Genomic DNA, 26,657 nt, shown 5'->3' with positions numbered 1-26,657 from the left:
CTCCTTGTGAAAAGCAGGAAGCGTTTTACACCACACCTGGTTCCTGAAGAGTGTAGGGCAGCATTCTGTGAAGAACCAGCTCAGTCCCAGTTCAAACTGGGAAGCAGACGTCTCAGAAATGCATGTAACAGGCCTTCAGCAGAGAAAAAAAGAAGGCAATTTCCTTTTGATTTAACTTATTTATTTATTGTAAGGGATGAGTTTTGGCTTATTACTAAAACAAGGGACTTCTGAAGACAGCATTTTTTTGGACACTCAGGAGCAGTTCCTTCCAGCCAGCCAGAGTCTTTCCCTAGTTTCTTTAGAAACACAAGGTACCGCTTGCAACCCAGATCAATAAGACCAACCAGTTAGATGAATCTACAGCTTCCAACACTGTCCAATGGCTTTCTTGTCCTTTCTCTAACTTAAGGAGATATAGATGAGTTCGACACGTAGTCACTTTCCAGCAGCTCAACACACCACCCTGATCCGGAAATCTTAGTTTGGTCCAACTTGAAGACTGAAGACATATTAGCCCTCTCAGCCATATAGTTTGATTTTTGGGTGGTGCTGGGTGGAGCCAGGAGTTAGACTCAATGAGCTTTATGGGTCCCTTCCAACTCAAGATATTCTATGATTCTATGAACTGATAGTTAGCTGTAGGATACGTTAACTCAGAGTTATCTCATAGCTAAACTAATTTGCAACCGAGTGAGCTAAGATCTCTCTTAAGGTTTCAGCTCTCCTTGAGGTGCTGCATCTTGACATTTCTTCTGAGTTAGCAAATGATTGAGCCGAATGTAACCCTCTTGGTCTGGAAAATCTGGGTCCTGGCTCTCTCCTTTCAAGTCTCCAGCCCAATATCACCCTCTAGTCTGAATGCAGCATCTCGCTTGGCTGTCTGTATCCACCTCAGTGAGATGGAGCATGCTGACCTGAGATACAACTTCATGGTTCTGAAGCAAAAGAAGAAGACAGTTGTTCTGACTTTTATTATGTTTTGAAAAAATTGCTCTAGAGTAATCCAATTGCCACTAGAGAAGCAAATAAAAGGACAGCAGACTCAAGAAACACCAGCTGAGCCTTAGACTCAGGATGAACATCTGTGGTACTCACAACATGTTTAGCCATGCCTTCGATTAAGAAAGGTTTCCCCATCATGGCTGTCTCAGTCTTGATCCACTCATAGTAGTTGTAGACAGAAGTGTAGAACTGATAATATGGCCTTGCTGCACAACTGTCTCCCCAGCTGATGACGCCGACCTGAAACCACTTCATGGTGTTCGAGTAGCTGCAAACCAAGGGTCCCCCACTGTCCACCTACAGCATAAGAAAGGCATTAGAGCAGAAGCAAACCTCAGGTCTCTCATAACATCTGCATCTCAGACGCTGATTGGGAAAATCAAACTCCATTCCAAACTCATGAGGACTTGGAGGAACAGGGACTCAAAATATCACAGCTTAGATCTGAGATTCCTTGTAGCATTTACAAGATCTCAAATGCCCTTTGCAGCCACCCTATGAAGAGGAATGTCCTTGCTTGAAAGCCAAGAGGACATTCTGTTGCCTATATGGCCTCTGAATACAACCTTTTAGGGAAAAGAAACCAGCACAAAATGTACCCAGCCACATACAACACTCCTCTTGACAATTACATAGTGTACAGCCCATGCTCTACATAAGGTAGTTTCATTCTACAGTGGGTTCCAATATTTTTTCTATCCTGTCTCCGGTACCTCGTGTGGCCAATAAGAAATTCAATGCAAACATGTTTCCCAAGACAGCCAACTTTCCTGGGGAAAATTTGTTCACTGGTTTGAGAATTATCTCTAACACCCACGTATGGACTCCCTTGCCACAGCAGCTACAGTAAGCTAATTTTTATCAATTAATAGAGAATTGGCTGTATTGCCCAGTGCAATAGGGCAATACTGAGTTGGATATTAGGAAAAAATTATTCTCAGAAAGAGTGAGATCAAATATCGGCACAAGCTGCCCAGGGAGGTAGAGGAGTCACTGTCCCTCGAGCTGGTCAAGAACCATGGAGATCAGAATCACAGAACAGTGGGAGTTGGAAGGGGCCTCAAGAAAAAAAAGTCCAACCCCCTGCTAAAGCAGGTTCCCTACAGTAGATGTGGCACTGAGGGACATGGTTAGTGGGCATCATGGTGATGGGTTGATGATTGAACTAGGTGACCCTAGAAGTCTTTTCCAGGCTTCTTGATTCTACGACTCCGTGATTCTATGCAACTCATCAGCACTAACTAAAGTTTGTGGCAGAATTCCTGCTCATTTTATCAAATGGATGATCAAGGCTCATCACGCATTTATCTTCCTTTTTTTTTTTTTTTTATTCAACACGTAAACAGGAGAGGAAAAAAGCAAAGATAAAGGCAGAGCACATGTTTCTTCAGCATCCAACACTGTTTGCTTTGAAGTGCTGTTCTTACAGCTATGTGTCTGTACCTCAAACAGTGGCGTTGGGCCCTTTGCAAAGTCAGAATCAAAAGGCATTTCTCAACTCTGTTTTGGCCAAGAACTGGTGTGATTCACAGTGACCCTACAGTGACCTTGGACCCAAGCATTATCAGTGCTCTGGGTGACGCCATCCTGTTTGAATGAATGAGCATCTTCTAAGCTGTGTGAGCAATTAAATTAATGGGAATGTTACTGCTAATTCCCTCAGGGTAGGTACAGGCCAAACTTATTATCCTGGTAGCAAAAGGAAGGCACTTTGAGCCTCCTACAGGAAGATAAATGAAGACGGAAGAGTGAGAGTGACACAGTCGTGGCTGCAGAGCTCTCATCAGTGACACGTTGGGGTGCACCGTGTTGGTATCTCTCAGTATGAGAGACGTGAGTACTGGCAGAGCCCCTGCACACAGAATCCAAGAATGACGGAATCACCAAATGCAGAGGGGCTGGATGCACCTCTGGGTCCCTCTGGTCCCTCCCTGCCCCAGCTGGGCCACCCAGATCAGGGTGCTCAGCACCACAGCCAGGGGCTTTGGAAGATCCCCAAGGAGGAGACCCCACAGCTCTCTGCTCCTTGTGCCAGAGCTCTGTCCTCTGCACAGCAGTGCTTCCACCATCTGCAGAGTGGATCTATCTCACACTGTCAGTTTTGGAGGGTATCCACACTTGCAATGGATCTTTCTCCCAGGGCACTTACACAATTTGACGCTAGTTAATTCCTGACTCCTTGTGACTATCCCTGGGGGAAAAGTCTTATCACATTTTGTAGAGGCAGAGAAGGGATGGGATTTGCACAAGGCAATGGCAGAACCAGGAGCCAGAGCCAGGAATCCCTATTCAAAGCTATTGATCGTGCAGTTTTCCTTTCAAATGAGATGATTTCCTGTTTTCCTCCTTAGCTGTGTTTGCTTTGTTCTCCAACCAGTTGGTCAGGAAAGGGAGAGCTGTCAGCTGTGAAGAGTGATTTAAAAGCTTCCCAGAGAGAGAGTTAGGCAATGTAAATCCATTTCTCTAATCCACACACCCCTGGGACCCAAATCCTAATTCAGGCACCTTTCCACGTGGACTGAGATGGTCTGTGCCATGAGTGCAAGAGGAGGTGCTACTTCTCTCAACTTCAGCTATTTAACTTACATGTCCATCAAAAAGAGGGATAAATCATCCTTTCTACTTAATTATAGCAGTACCTCATTTGAATCAGGAGCCTGATTTTTACAGGGCTAAAGACAGAGAAAATAAGTGCCCAGCTCTTGGGCACTTCTGAATAGCCCTCTATCCACCTTAAGCTCTCAACAAATTTTGGCCTAGCATTTTCTATCCTTGTGTAGGAGATAATGGTACAAAGGAATGTTGAGTGCTGGTACAATTATCTCACCTCCTTGATGTCTCCAGTAGCACTAATTTAATGAATTACCCTGAAGACTGAAGAATGTATTGAAACCCGGTGGTGAAATGCTTCTGGTCAGCAACACTCCAGATAGCTACTCCTGCTCTTCAGCCCCACAGGCAAGTTTCTGGACAGCAAAATCACTGGAAATAGCATCTTCACTTCTGTTGCATGTTTCTTATCAACTGATGAACGAGTGAAAGGTAACACTGTCAAATCAGATGCTGCTGAACACATGCCTTCCACAGCAATGTGTTAATCCTCCCATTAGGAGAGGTGAGAGCAAAGATATAGCAGCTGGTAAATAATTCTGGGTTGTGTAACAATTGTCACAGACTAACAAGGCACTTTGTTCGCTGAGGCTGATAAAAAGTTTTATCCTTTCAACCACAGCCAAAGTCTTCCTGTAAACATCAAGAGCCTTTCTGCTGACTTTAGTGGGCTTTGGAGCAAGAGCGTATTCTTCCCTTCGTATTTGTGTCTGCAAAATGGTAATTGATCAGAACAAACATATTCAGCCACATAAATTGTCTGAGCTGGGAGAAGCTCTGGGGGAGGGAGATCAACCCATCTGATACTCATTAGATGGATGCACAACCCTTGCAAGTCATTGCTGGTTTCATTTTCATACTGTAAGCTCTGCGTAAATTGGAGAGAATCAGCACGTGAATAAGAAGATTTGCCATTAGAGCTGCCCTGGCTGCAGGAAGTAAAGGCTTTTGCAAAGAGAGAATTTCTTCAGCTGCTTCACTGTGAACAGACTATCTTTAAGGGAATGTAGAAGAAAGGATGCCATGGCCATTTTTTATCGTGCAGGTGTCAAAGATAAATCAGGTAACACAGGGCACCTGGACTTCTCTCATGGGATCCCTTCGAGATCCCAGATGAGAGCCTCCATCTGCTCTGTCCCTCCATTTCCTCTTTGGAAAATGGGGAAAAAAGAAGGCCTTACTCTCCACAGGGATGTTCATTAGTAGCCATGGTGGCAGTGAGTAAAGGTGGCCATAATGCATCTGACCAAAGACCCATGGGAATCAGACTCCTGTCTCTGACTGATGTCTGTAGCAAGTGCTTGGGAAGGAGAATGAGAAGCAGGGCAAGTGCTTACAGAGTTGTATTTACATCACAGTGGTTAATAGCCTTTGGAGAGATCTTTGTCCAGGAAGTTATCTAATTGCTTTTTGAATTCATTTATCCCTTAGGATAAATACCCGCAACATCCTGGTCAGTGAGCTCCATAGTTTAATTATCTGCTGGATGAAAAAGCACTTTCCTCTCCCTGCTTTGAGTCTGCTGCCTGACACAGTCACTGGATTCCCCATCCTTCACATGTTTTGAATGACAGTGACAAGAGAACAGCCAGTGCTGTTCATGACTTTAGAAATCTGTGTCATACTCTCATCTGACATCTGACAAGCCTCCGAGTCGTGCTTTGCTATCTCCCTTCCTGCAAGAAGCTGTTCCATGTCCCTGCTCTTCCCACTGTACTCTCCTTTCTAACACTACCTTCCTTCTCAGATGAAGTGGATGGGAACTGCAATCAGCACATGATGTAGGCCTCCAAGATTACTGCCCTAGTATAATATGTGTTTGTTTTACTACCTGTTCCTTTCCTAATAACTCATTATGCTCTTGTTGCCTCTTTGACCTCTACAGAACCTCGTGCTGATGCTTTTGAAGGACTATCCACAGTCACTCTGAGATCTTCCTACATGGTAATAGCTAATTTAGAGCCCATTATTGCATGTGTACAGCTGGAGTTGCTTTTCCCTGTATTCATTACTTTGCCCTTATCAACAGTGAACTGCATCTGCTGTTTTAACCTCCAGACACTGAGAATAATGAGCTCCTCCTGCACCTCTGCACAGTCCATTTTAATCTTGACCATTTTGGATAGTGTTGTGGCATCATCCAGCTTTGTCTTCTCAGCATCAGTCCTCCCTGTGCAACACAATTCCTTGCATGGATCCCAGTGGGACTCCCCTCAAGAGCCCTTTCTCCCAACAAACCTTTCCTCCATGCTGCTTCCCTTTCAAACCAAAGCCCGTCCACTTAGTGACATCTCACTTTCTGCATGAGCCACGCATGAGAAGTCTCATTAAAAGAATTTTGGGTATCTCGGTTCGTTATATCAGCTAGATCACCCTCTGCCACATGCTTGTCAACTCCTTCAAAGAATTGGAATCTATCTGTGAGTCATGACTTCCCCTGAAAGCTGCTTGACTCACACTGTATAATTGAATGAGAAGAGGCTGCTCTGAATCACTGCAGCTGTCACCCCACTCCAAGGACAAGTGCTCACTGGGTTTTCTGTTCAGTTGGATCCAGAGATGTTCTGCTGCACCACCCCCCCAGATCTCCATCCAAATAATGCCGGATCCCATTCATGCAAACCAAGCAGCTTCAGTTTGAGGGACCAAAGACCAAAACTCTAGTAGAGGTGTGGGGCACCACGAGCATCTCTTGCCAGAGGAAGGAACGGCTTTCATAGATGGAAGAAATAAGCCACTACAGCTTGCATGTGTTCCCTTGCCTGCCCATATGATAAAATGATCAGTTGATGAAAGCTCTACCAAGCCATGGGACACAAGAAAATATTCTAATTCTTATAAGCTGCACATCAAAGCACTCTTTAGAAGCAAATGTAACAGATTGTAAAAGCAAAAATGTCTTTCAACTGTTTTGTTCCGTTTTTTTTTTTCATAACACCATCCTATTTAAACTCATCATACTCTGTGGAAAAAAGAAAAAACTACCCTACACCTTGACATGATAGCAATTGTCCTGTGGTGGAGAATCTATCATGAGACATATGAGTGGGTAACTCTCTTCAATTTTAAGGTGCAACAGTAAAGCAATATTGTCTTGTTAGTAACAACTTAGAGTTGAAATATGGCTAGCTTCCAGTGCCAGTCCCCAGGAGACTTCCTATTGATAGACAAAAGAGCCTATGACCTCAGATCTCACGCATATACTCTCCACAACTACAGACCACAATCACACCATCATCCATCCACCTCCGTGTGTATATTTTTAATAGCTGCAGGATTTGAACAGGTTTTCTTGGTTTGTGGCCTTTGCCTCGTTTCTGTGACCATTTACCTGCATGAAGCCAAGTTTCATTTGCAGACCTTTTCTTTAAAAAATCATTTCACAAGTTTTCCTTCACAGTTCTTGAGCCTCGTTAGCACAAGCAAAAGGAGGAAAGAGCTTGTAAAATGATGCAAGATATTCTGGTTACTACTATATGGGTTTAGCTCTCACTCTTAGGCGCAGTGGGAGGGCAGCTGCAAACAAATATCACAACTGCAAGGGGGTTCCAGAGCAAATGCCAAGCTCCCTGCCCAATCATGTTTTCACCAGTGGGATATGATTCAAAACGGGGACAGCTGGATGCCATGAGGATATCACAGGATCACAGAATGAATCATACAATGACTTGGTTTGAAAGGAATCTCAAAGATCATCAAGTTCCAACCCTGCTGCTTTGGGCAGGGTTGCCAACCACTAAATCAGGCAGCAGGTCAGGCTGCCCATGGCCCCATCCAAACTGGCCTTGAGCACCTCCATGCTCTGGGTAACAACATGGGGCAGCCTGTGCCAGGGTCTTACTGTCCTCTCTGTGAAAAACTTCCCCATGGATCCTGGAATATCTAAGACTACGCTGGAGACTTCCTTGTAGGGAACTGTCCTGCCTTGGAGCCGTGTCTCCGCCTGTGAGCTTGAGTGATCAGTGCTCCTACAGGGATTTACCTCATTTTAAAACAGATGTTTGAAACGATTCAAATGAATCACACATTCAAAATCACTTTTTTTTTATCCCCATTAATAGAAATATGACTGGCTAGTTGCAAATAGCTGTAGAAGAGACATTTCATGTTATCAGATAAATCTCACCAAAGAACTACTGCTATGGCTATAGCTACATGGTGTGAGAGGCCTTAGCATCCCAAAAGCTACAGAGCCATTCAGAGAATCCCGGAATGGTTAGGGTCAGGAGCATCCCTGCATCCCTCTGTTCTCTGCTGCCCCAGCAGGACCACCCAGAGCAGGGTGCCCAGCACCACAGCCAGCTGCTTTGGGAGATCCCCAAGGAGGAGACTCCACAGCTCTCTGCTCCCTGTGCCAGGGCTCTGGCACCTGCCCAACACAGCATGGGAGGAGGGAACAGTGAAGATGAATTGGAATAATCCTACAGCCTGTTTCTGGACCCACAGTGGTTCACTCTTCTGCAAGTCTATCCTGGATCTGAAATGTACATTAAATGCAACATCCAGCAAGTGCCATCCTAATCACCACATCTCGAGCTACCTCCACAGAACCTCACTTGCAGAACCTCTCTGAAACATAATTGGGTCATTTAATGAATTTTGTCTGGTAGGCAAGAGATTGAAGAGGCATTTGCTTTGCAAGTCCCTTATACTCTAATTATTGTTCAAGTTACTATTGCATCAGGGCCTAACAAAAGGTGCTTGAGAAAGCAAGGAATTAGACATCAATTAAGGTTCATGAGGTCAGAGAAGAAACATAGCACACAAAAAAATAACACATGGGCCAACTCTAGTGTCTGTTCTTTAGCACTTGTACTCCATGAACATCTGTTAATGCTAATTTTTATGACTAAATAGAACTATAAGTCAACTATAGATCTTGTTAGTGTTAATTCATGGTCAATCTATATATTTGTCTGAAGAACCGCTTAGAAATTGGCATACAATAGATTTTTCTTTTTTAAGTGAATAGATTTTTTTAAAAATATAAATACTCGGGAGCTTTTCTATTTTATCTCCTTGGATTACTATTGGAATACAGTCAGTGATCCACAAATTAGTTATGCTCTAGTAATACAATGATGGCAGCTAGTGAAACAGTCTTAGCCTTTCGATTCATGACCTGTGCCACATATCAAGGAGTATACCAAGTTTTATCAGTAGAATAAAACTTTTACATGACACTTTGGTGAAGATATCTATGTGGCTCTGGTTGCTCGTACAAAACAAGCTTGCTGCAATGGGGAAAATCCATCACACAAGTGGTACACAGAGTAAAGGTCAAGCATGGTAATCCTTTGGATCCAGATCAGATCATGAGGACTAACAGCCTGTGGTTTAGATGCAACTTTCCCATCGTAGCCTAACTCTGGGTGTGAACCAAGGCACCCTTCTCCCTTCTATATCTTTTTCCAGGTACATGGGCAGGACCTACACTTAGAAGCATGGACAGGAGGCTAAAATATAAAAGGAGTTCTTCTTCTATCACCCCATCACCCAGAGTTTACCCAATCCCATCCAATAACCTCAAACCCCAAGCCACAAGCAATGCTACTAATCCCATCTGGGTCCCCCAAAATACAGATGTATGTTGGTGTGATAAAGTAAGGCTTCCTGCAGAGCTGTCCAGAGAAGTTCCTCTCACTTTGTAAAGGACTTAGGCATTTTGAGATTTGGACTCTTTTTCATTTGAAACAAAATCCTGTCTGGAAAAGAATAGCTCGATAAATTGGACTTGGTGCAGTATATCTTCCTGCAGAGCCAATATCATTCTGGGACCTACTTTACCACTTCCTTATCCAGCAGTCTACTATGAGCAAAACACTAGACTTCTGTACCAGCCTAGCAAGGCCAAAGTCACAGAATCATAGAGTCACAGAACCATAGCATAGTTTGGATTGGAAAGATCATTCAGTTCCAACTCCTCTGCCATCTGGTTCCAACCTTCCCCACCCAAACCCTATCAAACCATCCACCAGTAAAATACTTCCCCTCCAGAAAATTAGAAAGCCCCAATGAGAAGTCATGTCACTGTTTCACCCCTGAACAGCCCTACTTCTAGCTTAGCATATATTCTAGTCTTGTTTTCATTATTTCAGCTTGCAAGTCATTTCTATCTGGCCAAACTTTTGCTAAAGTGGGCACTTGCTGGGTTATGAGCATTATTATACATCCAATCACTCTGTTCTTTGACTGCTTGGAAAGCTCACATTTCTAGTTCATTTCTCAGACTACTCTAACATTACTGTAGATCAAAATAGCACCCTTGTCAGTTTTCTGAATGCAGCAGATTAGTTTTGCTGGGTACAAGTGCTCTTGCAGTTGCACCAGCATAATTCAAATGCAGAACTTAAGGCTGGGCTGGGAAGTGCATTCTTTAATCATGTTAATGTTATCCTGTGGCAGTTTTCTTCTTACAGTTTTGATTGAATTTAATGGAGGTGAAAGTCACTAGATGAATGGCTTCACAGGCAAACACTCTCTGGCTAATCAACAAAAATTATTTTCCAAAGTTAAAAAAAAAAAAAAATCAAAGCAAAAATATAGATTTTGCAAAGCAAAGCTTCCCCTTCTCTATCCAGCTATGATCAATCCACACCCCTGTCCCTGCTGCCTGTACCTTAAAGTCAAGGATCTCTTTGAGTCCTGGGTGTTATTTCCCTCAATGAAGGATTCCTACAGAAAGAAGTTGTACAAGTTCAAGTGTCTGTCTGTCCCTTTCCAAACACAGGCACATTTCTAAGAAAACCCACAAGATCATCTAATCCAACCATCAACCCATACCTGTGACCACTCTAGACCATGTGTCTTGGTGTGACATCCATACTTGAACACTTCCAGAGATGTTAACTCCACCACCGCGCTGGGCAGCCTGTGCCAATACCTCACAAGAGAAAAACTAAACACTCCTGGACTCATTTTCTCACCCACTCTTTTTGCTTTGGCCCTCCTGGATAGACCTGCCTGTCTTCTTTCCGTATTTAACCTGGTAACAGAACAGTGCTGCCTGTACCAAGGCTGAGGAGAAAGCAGACCACGCTTTGCTGAGCTCCCACCTCCGTACAACCACCACTGACCTCCAGGAGTACCAAGGTGTTAGGGTCTATGTGCACTTGCTGTACACCAGATAGGCAGGTCCTTGGCCTTTGAGCTTCTTGCCCTGGCCTAATGCAAAGAAACCTTGGGAAGCGTGGATGTCCCTGTGCCCTCACTGGCAGTGTAGCCATCCTGGGGGATGGTTTACCTGGCAGGATCCTTGCTCCAGCTCAATGCATAACATATCCTCTGGTAGCTTTGGTATCTGGTCCAAGCACTCCTCCCGGCTGATGAGCTTCATCCTCGCTTTCTGCAGCATGGTGGATGCTGACACTGCAGATGTTAAGCAAGTGAGAAGAGAAGGCTCATCAGACTTTACAGAACTTTAAGGAAGATGAGACTCAAAGGTAATTTCTTCAAATACAGAAATTCTGCATGCTCTTTTTCCAGCTAACATGGAACTCCTTCATAAAAGCGACCACAAATTAAAATGGTTTAATACAGGAATCTCCAGGGAGGTGGCTGTATGTCTAGCTGAGGTCTAATTGACAGCAATCAAAAGGGAGTCAGGCAGGTGACACTCAAGATGACATTTCAGTGATGTCTACCTACAAAAGTCAAGAAAACAACCATGCTTTCATCCATGCTAGAACAATAGGTTATATTTTTTGGTATGACCCATGCCACACCAATGCACATCCTGCTCGCCAAACTCAGCTTCTCCAGTTTTTCCTCTGAAATGTCTCCCAGGCAGAAAAGCTGGATGCCAGGGCTGGGTGCACTAACTTCCCAGAAGGTGCAGTTCGGATGGCAGAGGCAAATTCATCCTGACCACATAGCAAAATGAGTCACACCATGCACTTGGCAAAGAGACTTCACTGCAGGTGGAATCCTGCCAGAACAATTCCACAGAATTGCCCCTGCTTTTCTGTTTCTTAAGAGCATGTTACCTTAGTGAAATCTAAGACCCTCACAATTAAAACATAGCTTTGTGTTCTGATTTACAGTTATATGAAGTGAATGAAGCATAAGAAAGAAAATACAGAGGTTCAGAGAGGAGATAGCAACCCTACAGAGCAGAATAGCAAGGATGAAATAGGACATGAGCTTCCTGAATCAGGGAAGGACTGTTAAAGCCCCAAGGCACCACTCTACCCACTCTGTCCTGATTACTTCTTTCCAATAATGAAATAGCTCATTAGCTATTTGGTGGTATTTGCTCAGGATAGGCATTTTGGGTCACAATCAATGCTGGAGCTACTTTCATTAGGGCTTGAATGGAACAATTAGTAATGGTAATCTACTTTTCCAAATATAGTACAAGAAGGGGGTGGTCAGAACCACTGAATCAACATGTTTAATAAAAGCATCTTGCCAAAGGCAACCCTGAATCTTCATTTCTCTTATTCAACACCACTTTAGACCCAACATAAATTTCCCAGCATGGTTGGAAATTGCCTTACTTTGGGTGCTCAGAAAGTCAAGGAAGAAGGTTGAGTTCTTGCAAAGCAAAGGTGGGTTCTAAGATTTCAACTGGAGCATACATGCTCATTGTGGGTAACTTCTCCCAGAGGGAGAACATCTGCTTTAAGTGAATGAAAACCTCCATTAGCAAATACATCTCCCTGCAAAATCTCACCTGCATCTATCATTCCCCATCCAGCAACCCAGCAGTGTTGCCATGAACTGATGTCATCCATGTAGGGAAAACAGATGGGGATTTTCTCATTGCTGAATTCAATGGGATAGTTGAGCATGATCAGAGCAATATCATGCTTCAAGGTTATCCTGTCAAAGTCTTCATGGAGGATCAATTTTCTTGGCTCATGTACTTCCAGTGGGAGGTCAAGGTCAACTTCTCCCATTACAATCTTAATATCTGGTGGCCTTATAAACAGACAAAAAAAAAAAAAAAAAAGTATATGCATGAGCATAAAAATATGCATAAAAATAGTATATGCATGAGCAAATGGAAAGGCGTTGTGTTATAAAGGTTGGGGCCTCCTTTCCCTGAGCAGGGTAGGGTGGTTTTCTGCAAATACCAGGGGTGGGTTAGCTACAAATATCACAAAAATCATCCCTCACTTCCAGGCAAAGCTAACTTTCAGGTGAAGCAGAAGAAGAGGTAGAAAGTGAATGCAAGCAAGTTCTAAATAGCCCGGCTAATGAACAGATGGGGAGAGCTAAGTGTTCAGGATAGCTGTGCCCAGGGCTGGCTGCTCCATGACCACGCTGTCCCTTGTCAGTTGCTCCAGGCTGTGTTGCCACAGGTCATTTGTCACTGAACAGTCCTGGCTCTTGGACCTGCCTTATTTTGGAGGGCTGGATTCTGCTCCATTGGGCATTGCATGGGTTGATTTGTCCAGAAACTGCTGGATTAATGTCAGACTACCCGTAAGGCAAAGGTGTTTGCTATATGATACCAGTGTAATTTGGGGCTTAGGATAAATTGGAGTGGAATATATCTCTTTTTACAAGGTACACCAACATGTGCTGATGTACAGTTTGGGGAGGGGGGGCAGCAGAGCAACTTCATGACCATTTACAGAAGGATGCTCACACCATCCTTCAGTATACTCGCCTTCTAGATCTTCCGGTTATGAAGATTTTTGCAAATTCCTGTTGTAATGCCACCTGTGATCAACAACTGGTCTTCTTTTCTTTCTCCAAAGAAAGAAAAACTACTCTCAGAGTTCTTTTCCTGGCTCCATCACATATATTTTGCACTTGATCCCGAGGACATACATCCTGAAGAGCAGCGTTATCGTTCCATCATGCCTGGGCAGTTCTTTTTTACCCCAAGTAGAGCACAGAGAACAGAATAGAGTAGAAAGAATAGGATAGGATAGGATAGGATAGGATAGGATAGGATAGGATAGGATAGGATAAAGCAGTACAATGCAGTACAATATAATATTTGAGTTGGAATTGACCTACAATCATCTAGTTCAACTATCTGATTTCTTCAGGACTAACAAAAAGTTGAAGCACATTTTGGACCAGCATCTCCCTCCCCAGTTCCCCTCCTTAGGAAGTTGAAGAGATCAGCAAGGTCTCCTCGCAGCCTTCTCTACTCCACATCAGAAAACCCATATGTCCTAATCCTCTCCCCTAAGCCTCTACCCTCCAGCCTTTTGCTAACCTTGCAGCCCTCCTCTAGGCAAAGAAGTACTCACACTTCATCTGCAAAGCAATGGGCCGCAGTCAGGATCCACAACGCACTGATTATGCTGCCTCCACAGATGTGTTTCCCATTGCTCTGGATGCTCACTTGCCATGGGAACTCTCCAGCCTTGGCATATCTCCCACCTGTGATCCTCTTGCCAGTCCACAGAAAGGACTCAAAAGATGGTCGGAGGCCACACTCTGGGTACAAAATGAGACGAACTGCTCACATATGCCTGCAGCATTGCCTACGCTACTAAATTAGAAGGGAAAGATGTAGGTGAAAGCACTGATCCTTGATCATCCTTACTACTTGTTCAAGGAAGGAGACAGGAAAGCTGCATTTACCGTTGTGTGAGTATGCAGACTGGATACCAGCCATTTTGATTGGCTGGTGACTTCTGAAGAACACATAAGCTCTGGAAAGATCTTCTGCATGGGTGCTGCTGATTAGAGAAGTTAACACCCAGGAAATAAAGAGAAGCATTTTCATCCCACTCTTGGACCAATGCTCTTCACAATATTCAGGACAGTGATGCTTCCACAGCCACATCCCTCTGCCAGGGGCAGCCAGGCTGTGATATCACACTATTCATTTGTCCTGCTGACATCACAGTTGGATGCTACACTTCTGTGACGATCACAGAATCATAGAATCACAAGGTTGGAAAGGACCTACAAGATCTAGTCCAACTGTCAATGAGGGAAAGCTCACACATTTGCTTTAGTTATGACAGAGACTGGTCAGTACACCATGCTGGACTGAATTTCATGGAGTATCACGGCAGTGGACTTCTTGGGCTGTAGCCCTTCATTCTTAAACCACCTTTTTCTCTCCAAAGACTTTATTTGTTGGTCCTGCATCGGTTTTCATCTTTGAGAAGTGCTGGAGCCTATCAAAATTTGAATGGATTTTCTCCTCTCTATGTTCAGACCACCTCTACATTATCAGAAGTAAGCAGCAGCTCTGTGGTAGGGCCAGGTTCAAAAAGCGTGAATTCATAGAATCATAGAATCATAGAATGGCCTGGGCTGAAAAGGATCACAATGATCATTGAGTTTCAACCCCCCTGCTATGTGCAGAGTCTCCAACCACCAGACCAGGCTGCCCAGAGCCACATCCAGCCTGGCCTTGAATGCCTCCAGGGAATTAGAGCCAAAGATACTGAGGCAACCACTCCCATCCTTCCAGAAAATTGTGTACTAGGGTGGCTTACAAAACCAAACCCAGCTTAGAAAACCAATCCATAAATCTGACTCATTTCTCCTTTACTATTTTTACCTTCCATACTGTTTGTACCTCCAACAGCAACTGCAAGAGTTCAAGGCCAAAATTCCTCTGTAGAGTATCTCCACTAAATAAGGGGAGAAGACTCAAAAGAAGTCAGACAAGTTCAGACCTGAGCTCAGTATTAAGGACAGAATGGTGTTTCTCCAAACACTTTAATGATACAATAACTGCACTAGTGAGTGCGGGGCAAGGGAGAGGAAAGGACACAGGAAACTAGGTAACATCTTATGAGCATCAAAATGATTCAAAATATGAAACGTTTTGCCCAGTGCATTGGAACAAACTAAGAGTTATCCTGCTGAAGTCTGAAATGCACCAAGGTTAAAAATGCGTAGGAAGAAAGTCAGACTTTATTTTCCTATCTTTTTTTTTTTTTGCTTTTACATCACCCCATGCCTAGGAAATTGGACGAAAGTGCTGGTTTCCTTGACAGTGAACAACAGAACGATTCAGAGGTAAACACTAACAACAAATAGGTGACCAGTTCCTATGGCAACTGGAAATTCCAAATGTGATGTGGACACTTTTTGGTGTGTTTCCAGAAGAAGCCTAATATGGCAATCCTGCCAGTAGTAGCTCCTTGCAAGCTTGCCCCAGGGCAGCCCATTCCAGCACCTGACCACTATTTTGGATAAAAATTTTTTTGTAACATTCAACCCGAATCTCCCCTGATGCAAGGAGCTTATTCCCTCTTGTCCTATCACTACTTACATGGGAGAAGAGGCCAAACCTCACCTCACCACAGCTTCCTTTCAAGTAGCTGTGGAGAGCTATAAGGTCACTCCTGAGCCTCCTCTTCTCCAGACAATCCTCAGCCATTTCCTGTAACACTTGTGCTCCAGACCCCTCACAGCTTTGTTGCCCTTCTTTGGACACATTCCATGGCCTCAATGTCTTTCTTGCAGTGAGGGGTGCTGCTGAATACAGAGGGATGATCACTTCCGTGCTCCTGGCAGCACTATTTCTGATACAAGCCAGGATACCAATGGCCTTCTTGGCCACCTGGGCACACTGCTGGCTCATGTTCAGCCAAGCACTGACAAACCCCATCAGGTCCTTTTCCTCCACACAGTCTTCCAGCCAGCTACTCTACTCCAAGCCTGTAGCGTTGCCTGGGGTTGTGGCCAAAGTGCCAGACCCAACACTTGGTCTTGTTGAACTTCATCCCGTTGGCTTCTGCCCAACTATCCAGCCTGTTCAGATCCCTCTGTAGGGCCTTCCTAATTTTCAGGCAGATCTATCCTTCCTCACAAGTTGGTGTCATTTGCAAACTTATTGAGGATGCACTCAATGCCCTCATCCAAATCATCAGTAAAGATATTAAACAGGACAGGCCCAAATACCAATCCCTGGGGAACACTACTTGGACCAGCCACCAGCTGGATTTGACTCCACTCTTTGGGCCTGGCCCTCCAGCCAGTTCCTTACCCAGAAAAGAGTGCACTGTCCAAGCCATGAGTCTCCAGGAGAAGCTGTATGAAGAAGCTCTAGGAGAACTGTGGGAGACAGTGTCAAAGGCTTTGCTGAAGTCTAGGTAGATCACACCAGCAGCCCTTCTCTCATCCTCCAGAAGGTCACTCCATCATAGAAGAAGATCAAGTTGGCCAGGCAGGACCTGCCTTTCACAAATCCATGCTGGCTGGGCCTGATCACCCAGTTGTCCCTCACACGCCATGTAATCTCACTCAAAATTATCTTCTCCATAATTTTTCCTGGCACTGAGGTCAGGCTGAGTGGCCTGCAGCTCCCCTTAGTAACCTTCTTGTAGATGGGAGTCACAGTGGCAAGTCTCCAACCCTTTGGGACCTCTCCAATTGACCAGAAAATCTTGGTGGTGACATCAAAAGCTACTGAAGTACAAATAGCTAATCATGGGAATAATTATGTTACAGTACACCTAGCATATTCCTCTGTAGTGTCATGCATAATGATACTGATTTTAAAAAGCCCTGGTATTTAATTAGTAAGCTGCAGACTTTTCTAATATTTGATACCTTTTCCAGATCTACTCAGACATACATTTAAAGCCATGGAACACACTGGAGATAGCATTTTTCTTTCCTGTCTTCGTAATTTATTGTAGCGCAGGAAACCAAATTGATTTCTTTTTGTGTTTGTACATTTTTTGGAACTGTCAAAAGGAAGTATCATATTACAATTTTTACTTTTTCTTACTAAAATTGCTTCAGAAAATAGGCACTATAGGTGATATTACACGTTGCAGTGGAAGTGGAATTGTGAGAGAATTACTGATCTTCTAAATTCATCATTCTCAAAGACATCAAATTACAGGGTTGTGATAGCTAAGATGAGCTCAGCCATGTCTCCAGAAGTCAAAGCTAAAGCATGAACAAATTCATCAGTCCAAGAACAAATTCATCAGTCCAAGAAAATAAGTACGCCTATAGATATTAGCTATGCTAAGTGCTTAATGGGTACAGCCACCCCATAATCCATCCCTTTAACAGCACTTCAAGCCAAACTTTAAGAAGTTTCTTTCCTCTCTAGATTTCAAGCTTACAAGGAAACCAGGGAACTGCACAGAGCAAGAAGCTGCCAGCAAGCAAAATTTCCAAATCTCCTTGGCTTTTAATGTCAACGGATGGGAAGCTGCTCAGATTACAGCAAGCCATCCCACTGGGAATCCCAAATCTTGATGTGCTGATGCTGTGGGTACCGAAACACCTCTCGTTGTTGGCCTTTTCAGAACAACCCACTAGAACAAAGCATTGGGGGTGCCATGAGCACAAGCTATTTCCTGATCCCGATGGGGCAGGAAATCCCTGTTCCCCCGAGGCCACAGTATCCATTGGGGTTCTTGCTGAGGTACTGCTGATGGTAATCTTCAGCGTAATAAAACTCCGGAGCCTCCCGGATTTCTGTTGTGATGGCACCAAAACCGCTTTCTGTCAATACCTGTCAAGAGACAACATGGAGATCCATTAGTGGCTTGTTGGCTTTCCTGCTGATGAATGACATACAGTTTCCTCTCAGAAGGAACCACAGGCATCTCTCAGTGCCTGGACCACACTGACAACACATCTCTGAGAGCCCTTTATCCTTGTAATTTCTCTAGAAGAGGTTGTGGGCACCAAAATATGTGTCGGAGAGAAGGGGCAGTGCACCCTTCATTTCTAATGGTTCATTTGTTTAATTTGCTATCGCCACACATTTGTTCTCTTTATCAGCCACACCAGGCAGGGATGTGGTGCCATCAATACAAGTGGAAAAGAGATGCGCAAGGCTGGCAGCTTTGCAGGTGTCCAAGGATTTCACTTGGCCAATGTCTCAGTTCTGAAATACACAGTTCAGCCAATTGTGCCAAGAAGAATTTTGGGATGAAATTTGAGCCCCACTGACAACAGAGGGAAATAAGAACATTCAGGCTCTTTTCACTGTCTCTGCAAACCCTTTCTTCAAAATGAGTGACTCCATCATGAACAGAAAAGTATTTTTTAGGCAAATTGTGTCTCACTTCTGAAAGAAGATCTGCCAGTGAGTGGACCAGTAGCAGCAATCATTTTGCAGGGACAGGAGAAGGAACGTGGGTGGGAATTTCAAATTAGACTTAAATTTCTTTCTGATATCCCTAGCTGAATTCAAAACTCATGGAGGTTTTCTGATAGAGGAAGGTTTGTTTTCGTATGAATTGCCATGCCATTTTACCTACTGAATTTTTCATTTCTAAGGAAATTGCTAAGCACCAACCTTTTGGAGCCAGTTCTCATCTCATCTCAGTGGGAACTGCTCACTGCAGTCCATGATAATCTTATAAGCACTTTAATTGGTGTCAGACTAGTGTTTACTGTTGTAAAGTATATTTCTAAAGCCCTGGACATTGGTAGATCTGTGTTGCTGTCAGCCAGAATTGACAGCAAGATGGGCTTTAAGAAGAAAGCATTAGCAGATAAGCTGATCACCTGGCAAATGTGTGCCATCTCGTCATACTGGCAATAAAACCAATAAAAGGAAGCTACCACACAACGTCATATAACCAGACCTGGAAGGACCTGTAGGAAGTCATCCAATCCAACTTCCTTCATCGCAATACAACTCACAACAGCCAGCAGACCTTTGTTTAACTACTTCTCAGAGATCTTTAGAGATGGACATCCTTCGAGTCCCTCAGTGATTGCATTCCAGTATTTTCCATCCGGCCTAGCCAGGATTAAACCCACAACTTTCATTTAAACGCACTATTTTGGTCAGACTCATCATGAACATGGAAAGGAAATCATTCCCTTTCTCTTTCCAGTGGTCTCCTACATCCCTGGTCACTGCTCAGAGAAAAGAATGACAAGTCAAGAAAGTATGTAAATAAACTATTAGCAAGTACTTAAACATTAATTAATTAATTAATTAATTTATTTTATTTTTTGGGGGCCAAAGAGCCTTAAAATATCTTACAACAGGGTTTCTTAGCTCCTGCCTCTGTGTAGCAGAGTACTGATACCATTCAGGAGTTAGCTGCCAGACAAGGCTGACACCAGTCCAATGCATTCTGGTAATTTCACTTCCTGGAGACACATTTGGCTGTATTCAGCTTTCTATCAGGAGCTAAGCAATAAGATTACAAAATCCGTGATGGACTTGTTTGGGGAGCCCTTTATTCAAAACCTGACATCTAAATTCTTAGTGCAGATAAGGAAGTTGTGGACTAGCTAAGCAATGTTGTGATCCCACATTTGAGCACAGAGATAACAAGCCCTATTTCACAGGACTCCAATCTTGTTTTCCCACGTAAAATCACTGAACAATATTTTTCATCTTTGGGACAGGTTTTGTCCCAAGGGAACTAAGCTATTTACGTGCCAGATGTATTAGTAAAGAAGATAAAAACATGAAGTCCTGTATCACAACAGGTTGGCAACAACTGACACAAAGAGATGTCAACACAACTGCTTTAAGAAAGCAATGTTTCACTGGCTTCCTAACATTTCTAGCAAAAAAAAGCACTTTCTGCATTATCTTCACCGCAGAAAGATGGCACAGGCTCTGTCATCATGGGCATTAGTCATTTACTTGCTGCTGAAAATGCTGCAAAATTGGCTTCCTCCTTGTCTGAGTCATGAGGACGCTGCTGGAGGGATGGATATTTTTCTACTGTGCAAAACAGTATTTGTTACAGATTTTTACCTGGGACTTTTCCATCATTGGCCTCATTTTTTTTTTTTTTTTATTTTTTCTGTTAGAAAATCCATTCTGTTCAGTAACATACCACGAGGGGGCATAAACATCATTTATCCCTTTCAGAATTACTAACAGCCTATTAAAACAGTGCACGCTGAATAGAGCAGAAGCCCAAGACAACTCATTATATTGCTCTTTGGTCATTAGCAAAAGATACCAGCACTGTTGTCAGAATCAGCGGGAACCCCAGGCTCCAGAGCTTTGCCAAACACTACCTTGAATGTTTTGATTTTAAATGGGAAAATATTTTCCTCTCACTGACTGTGTCAGTGTAAAGATAAAAACATCACCGGGAAAGATGATGAAGTTCATGATGTGTTGGCTCTGGCAGGTGTAAATCAGCACACTCTTGATTGATTTTCTGCCGCCAAGGCAGATGTAATTTGACAATAATCCTGTTCTAGCAGACTTTTTGGTCCTTGCTTTTTAGTCCACACAATTCCCAAGCTATCCAGTGTGAGCTCCCAGCACCATGTGTCAGCCAAAAGGGCAGCTGCAGCTTTTGCATGCAGAAATGGGAAGAATCGAGTGAAAGAGAATGTAATTCTTTTATAATATCTCCAGGGAGCTGGTAGATGCCCCCTCCTTGGAGGCATTTAAGGCCAGGTTGTATGGGGCTGTGAGCAACCTGGTCTGGTGGGAGGTGTTCCTGCTTACAGTAGGGGGGTTGGAAGTAGATGACCTTAAAGGTCCATTCCAACCCAAACCATTCTATGATTCCATGATAAGATTCTATAATCCACCATTGGGACCTTTTACAGAGTGCAGGAAATTTCTGAAGTACTCTTGGATCGTTCTTCCCCCAGATATCCCACTACAGTTAAGATAGAATTAACTCATCAATATATTCAAGGGACTTCTGTGGCTTTCACAACTCAAGAGATCACAGTGGAAGAGCACAACCATCCCCTATCTGATTACAACCCAGCCCCAAAAAATCTTGCAGGTTTTAGAACAGAAGCCAAACCAAACCAGAACCCAAGTCCTGCCCAACCAAAATGGATGAAGAGAACACAGTCAATTTGATGTTTGAGGTCAGTGGTGGAGCACAAAAGCCGTGTAGCCTGCATTGGGAACCTCAGCACTACCACTTTTTTAAAGCTTGTACTTCTGGATTGTGAAAGGTTTTGTTTGATGAGTTTTCTAATTTATTATAGCTTGCAAAAGTGTTTTTTTCCTGTTGTTTGCTTAAAACTTATTGCCTGGCCATGTCATTACACAGAACAGCTTCTGCCACAAAAAATAATTCTTACTTGCTCTTTGCATAGTGATCTTGATTCTCTGCCTTCATCCCATTCATTCATTTCTTCTGCAGGCTTCAGTGGCTGAGGCTGTTTAGACTCCCCACTCATAACACAGGTCAGCCTTCTTGCCCTCTTCTGCATCCTCTCTGGTTCTATTTTACCGCCTCATTGAGATGGGGTGACTGGAATTGCACTCTATACAAAATCACCACGGATTTACTCAGTGCTGTACTTACATTTTCTCTTTCATTCCCCATCTCTTTCCCAGAAATTCTTTGCATTCCACTTGCCTTTCTGACCTCTGCTCAGTACTGAGCAGACGTTTTCAAAGAACCATCTGCAATGGCACCAGGACTTATTTCGTGGGTTAATTTAAACCCTATCATTGTGTTTGCACTTGACTTTTATCAACATGGAATTTCAGCAGCTATTTTATTGCACAGACATTTGATATCGTCAGATTCTTCTGCGGCTTTTTGTCGCAATGTCTACTTTTGCTTACTTGGAATAACTCTATGCCATCAGCAGATTTCAGTCCATCACTGATGACCGTCTCCTTTTTTCACTTCTTTTATGAGGATATTGAACTGCATCAGTTCCCAGGACAGATACCTGGTAATCTCCTTTCATTGTGAAAACTGCCCTGTTATTTGTATCTTTTATTTCCTATCTATAACCAGTTATTCAAAAGAAAAACTTTCCTCTTAATCCTCAGCAGCTGTCTGCCTTTTTCTCAGCTCATCTCTTCAAAAAAGCGTATCTGCAAGACACAAGTTGCCTCTTCTAAAGTCACATGGACTCTTCTCTGAAATGCTGCATTCTGTGCATGCCCATCAACTTCTGATACCCAGCCTGCAGTGAAAAATGTCTTTAATTCTGCTGGATCATCTCAGAGATGCCCACCTTTGGTAGCAGGTCTAATTTAGATCACTGTTTACCCACAATGCTGGTGTGGAAGCCCTTTCTAATTTATGTTCTTTTCCTACCTGTAGCCAACCACCATCTGTGTGCACTGATCTGCCACTGTTGAGCAGTTCTACCATGAGTCTCTTTTGTAGCTTGAACTTGAGACAGTTCCTCCAAATTGTAACCATGACACAGTGTGGGAAGCCCCACATTCCCCAGTTGTGAATATGGACGTGAGTAATTTTGCAGCTTTCTGCTACGGTGTTATCTGTGTCATGTCTTCTATAGACAGGTCAAGCATCCACAACCATCAGTCAGTCTCCAGAACTGATATGTAAAATACTCAGCTTTCATAAGGAAAACACGAGTGAACTAGTAGTGGTTTTGGATGCATATGCTCAAAACCACAATGGACTGCAGCAATCAAACCCTATTATTTTCCCATTTGCACTATGCCAGTTGGTTCTCCAAACCATCTGTCACCCAATCCAGTACCCACAGTCCCATCTCAGCTGCAGTGTGAGGTCCCCACGATGTGCAAATACAGTTAGACAGATTTTAAGGGACCTCCTACTCTTTGGCATAGAAAGTGTCATTTTCCACATGTTCTTCCTGCCTCACTCAAGGTCTAGCACTGGTCACTGGGATGCACTGCAGACTGCATGTCAGTGAAATCATTTTGTTTCAGTTCTGCTCAGTTATGCCTTGTGATGGGAAACGCTGTCCTTCAGCCAGGGAGATTGTATGGTAGACTGCCAAGGAATAAACCAAACCAGTACAACCAGAAGTTGTTCTTCACTTATTCCCAAGCAACAGTATTTAGCACATGATACTTCTCCGTTTGGATTTGCTGCTGCCCTCCGAATCGACATTAATTGCTGCTTCATCTTTTGGTAGCCAGCTGACTACGGTGAGCCAAAGTATGTCAAAATATTTAATCATTTGACGTACCAGCATGGCAACAACACATTCAAGGTGTGTGGCTCCTTGTTTATATTCAGATGGGAGCAGCTAATACTCACAGAGTGCTTTAAGAATTTGGGATGAACTGTGCCATAAAGGCCAGATACTCCTGCACCTTCAAATACTTGAAGGAATAGATTTAGTCACTGATGCTTTGGTATGTTGTGCTGAAACTGCATGGCTCATGGAAGTTTAGAGGAGGGGTTGAACCCACTTGTAATTTTGACAGAAAAAGCTTTAAAATTGGTTTTGTTAAGTGAAACCATTTAATTTTCCCAGCAGAAGCATTAGAGAAGCAGTGGAGTATATTAATTGGTTTCTAGCATTCTGTGGCTTTTAATAAAAATAGCATCATCCTGTGTGTGATTCACCATGCTCTTTAGAAGCAAGCGTACAGCCTGCACTCAGCTTCAACACGCAGGTTGTCTGCTGCCTCAACAAGTTACATGATGCCTCTGTATTTCCAGGGGGCCCTCTAAAATCTCTGGGCTGAGGTTGAGGTTGGCGATGTCAGAGGTCTTCTCCAACCTTCACGATTCCGTCATCCTGTGAGTATTGAAATTCACTTTTCTTGCAAGGCAGACTTGCAGTGAGGATCAGCTTGAGGAATTAACACAACGAGTAGTGCAAAGCTTCAGCACTGTGCCATTGAAAGAGGATGTTTCATCTTTTCTTTCACTTGCCAAGTATCGTGTAGCTATAGCTCTTGTCTTCCCTGAGACAGCCTCTCTGCAGAGATATATCTGATATATCATTTTAAATTGTTTCCTTTGCGCTGCCTTCATTTGGCTGGAGCATCGCACCGGTAAACATTCGCCTGCTATTCTAGCTAACATTATAATTCATTTTGTTGTGCCTGGCCCAGTCTTCTCTATGTCACTTACTGAGGTTGGTTTTTCCAATCTAATCAATGTCAACGACCTCTGCAGAGCCCTGCAATTGGCTGAAATCATGCCTAGTTGGTAAAATCTGCATTTCCATCTGTGGAGGTGACCTCTTTTTGAAAATCAAGTTTTTACCCACAGCAAGCCAGCTGGGCAGAACAATGCTGCCAAGGATCCTTTCCTCTGGTTCCATTTACCTCTCTGTATAGGGAACTGAAGGGCACTGATGCATCCGATAGGTGCTGCAAGAATTGATTCACTCATGTTTTGCACAGGGTTTTGGAGTGCTGCACAATTAGCTAATGCTTGCACAGGGCTTTGGAGTGCTATGTAATTTCTAAGTATTATTAATACCTTTGCAGGGAAGCTGTCTAGCCTCAGAACTTACTTTGCAATTGCAAATTGGACAAGATTGACGCTGGGAAAGATTTAGCTGGGCTAGCACAAATTCTGCATCCTTCATAGTGTGGGCATATGGATCAAAGAGCAGAAATGGTGAAACTCACTGGCCTCACATCTTTGGACTTTGCTGTGAGAGAAAACTAGCTGCTATGTGACTACAGGATAAATCTGGAGGCATAATCATCCTACAGGGATCACACATAACCTGGTCAAAGAGGAAAAATGCTGTTACATGGCTCTGTTGGAATTGTTTATATGACTGCATTCTAGGGCAGCATAGGGAAAATGCAGATAAGAAAGAAATACAACAGATACTTAAAAAGATGATGATGCAAAGTGCTAAGCTGTAGAATCTTGATTCTAATCTATAAAACTGCAAAACTGACTCTGTAGGAGCTGTAAGCCTATTGGAAAAAAAAAAAACAAAACAACAACACACACAACAGAGCACATCTGAACCTAGATGGAGACATAGCCTCACAAGCCTTAGGGGAAAACAGTACGTATATAAATATATATATGTAGTCTGTTTTCTTGGTTTGAAGATCTGCTCTCTCTGATAAACACGTAGCTTGAAGGAGGCTGTTGGTCAGTCATCCCTGCCAGAGGGGAAGGAATTGCTGGGCCTGGATATATGTCAGACCTGCCAAGGTAAATCACTGCTGGCCGATAGCCTGGATATTAACATAGCCCAGGTGCCAAGTGGATATGCTCTGAAGCTGCAGGAAGGATCAGAGGTGCAGTTACTCTGATATTTCCTCCTCTTTTACATTTGAATGTGCTTCCTCGTTGCCCACAAGAATCAGCTACGCCAGCTGAAATGGCACGTTTGTACAGGCAGACCTCTTTGCATCTTCAACGCTGAAAAAAGATAAATGGTGAAATTGTCCTACATCGTATGAAATGAAGCTGACAGGGACATAAAATCTGCAGTTCTATTATTTTCCTTTTGGAAATGAAAAGGAAGTTGTATCCTGCTTTCTCTCTATCGTATCAGTCTAATTCTGGATTAAAAGTTTTTGCTCCTGATACTGACTGGTATAACAGGATCAGCTTGACCTGCAGTCTTTACAAGCTTGACCTGCAGCACAGAGCTTCCTGAACACCCACCCTGCCTTCTCTTGAGGGATGAAAAATGAAAGTGAAAAATGGCAGCAGAGGGCATTTAGGAGGCATAGGAAGACAACATCAGCAAAGATAAAAGACATCTTGCTCAACTAGCATCTGGGAACTAATTAGGTGTTGAAGGAGACATTGAGAGAGTTGGAAGTTCTGTTTGTCTAGACAGTTTTAACGTAGCCAAACAGCCTTTTACTGCACATCCCGCATGGATAATTGATGATGGCTAAGAAAAGATATGCCCTGTTCTGACTTGCAGGGATCTAAAGGTAAAATCTATTCCATAGTTTGAGATGGCAGACTGCTCTTCACTGAATGCTCATCCATTACCTCATATTCCTGAAGTGAAAAATGGCCAGGTCAAAACCGAGATGTGGACACTGGTCACAACCCACATATGGAGCACTGAAGCTCAGTGCAGAATCTTCTAACCAGTGCAAACATGAGATGGTATCTCCATGTAGAACGATCTTGAGTGATGCTGAGAAGCTAACTTGGTTCCAACAGCAGCATAAGGCTAAGAAGAGGCAAATTCACGTTCTCCGTGAGCAAAGGAAAACACTCCACATCAACATGCTCTGTTGACAAGACTTTACCACCTCCATTAGGTCAGTTATCTCTGGACCATGCTACACTGCAAAGTGCAGACCAACCTGCATGACACATATACTTTTTGCAATAAATGGAAGTCTGGAAAAATAACTGCAATTATTTTTCATTCCAGGGAGTTGCAATGTGGAAGTAAAAATGTTCATGAGAGACATGGCTTAGTGAAAACTGTTGGTGATTGGTGGACAGTTGGACTGGATCATCTTGTAGATCGTTTCCAACCTTGGTGATTCT

General features: G+C 43.4%; 2 protein-coding genes across 6 annotated transcripts in view; both read right to left on the bottom strand.

Moving 5' to 3' along the window:
• Window positions 1–201: 201 nt before the first annotated feature.
• LOC104910033 (serine protease 55) lies at window positions 202–14,317 on the bottom strand. Its single transcript, XM_019613391.3, has 5 exons — window positions 14,164–14,317; window positions 13,827–14,016; window positions 12,290–12,537; window positions 10,859–10,983; window positions 202–1,302 (listed from the first exon to the last, which is right to left on the bottom strand). The coding sequence occupies exons 1-5, from the start codon at window positions 14,306–14,308 to the stop codon at window positions 997–999; spliced, it is 1,014 nt and encodes a 337-aa protein (XP_019468936.2). The 5' UTR covers window positions 14,309–14,317; the 3' UTR covers window positions 202–996.
• Window positions 14,318–17,157: 2,840 nt separating this feature from the next.
• The window catches only part of MSRA (methionine sulfoxide reductase A), a 263,186-nt gene continuing 253,686 nt past the window's right edge, over window positions 17,158–26,657 (bottom strand). For all 5 annotated transcript variants that reach the window (XM_085218307.1, XM_085218306.1, XM_085218310.1 and 2 more), the window contains one exon: window positions 17,158–18,022. In XM_085218307.1, coding sequence (XP_085074433.1) covers window positions 17,858–18,022 — 165 coding nt within the window. In that variant the 3' untranslated portion in view covers window positions 17,158–17,857. The remainder of the gene's footprint in view (window positions 18,023–26,657) is intronic.

This window comes from Meleagris gallopavo, chromosome 2, assembly GCF_905368555.1.
Source record: "Meleagris gallopavo chromosome 2, MGAL_WU_HG_1.1, whole genome shotgun sequence".
In the NCBI taxonomy this organism is placed as follows: Eukaryota; Metazoa; Chordata; class Aves; order Galliformes; family Phasianidae; genus Meleagris; species Meleagris gallopavo.
The sequence above is the reverse complement of the archived record's forward strand: the minus strand, read 5'-3'. Positions and strand labels throughout refer to the sequence as shown.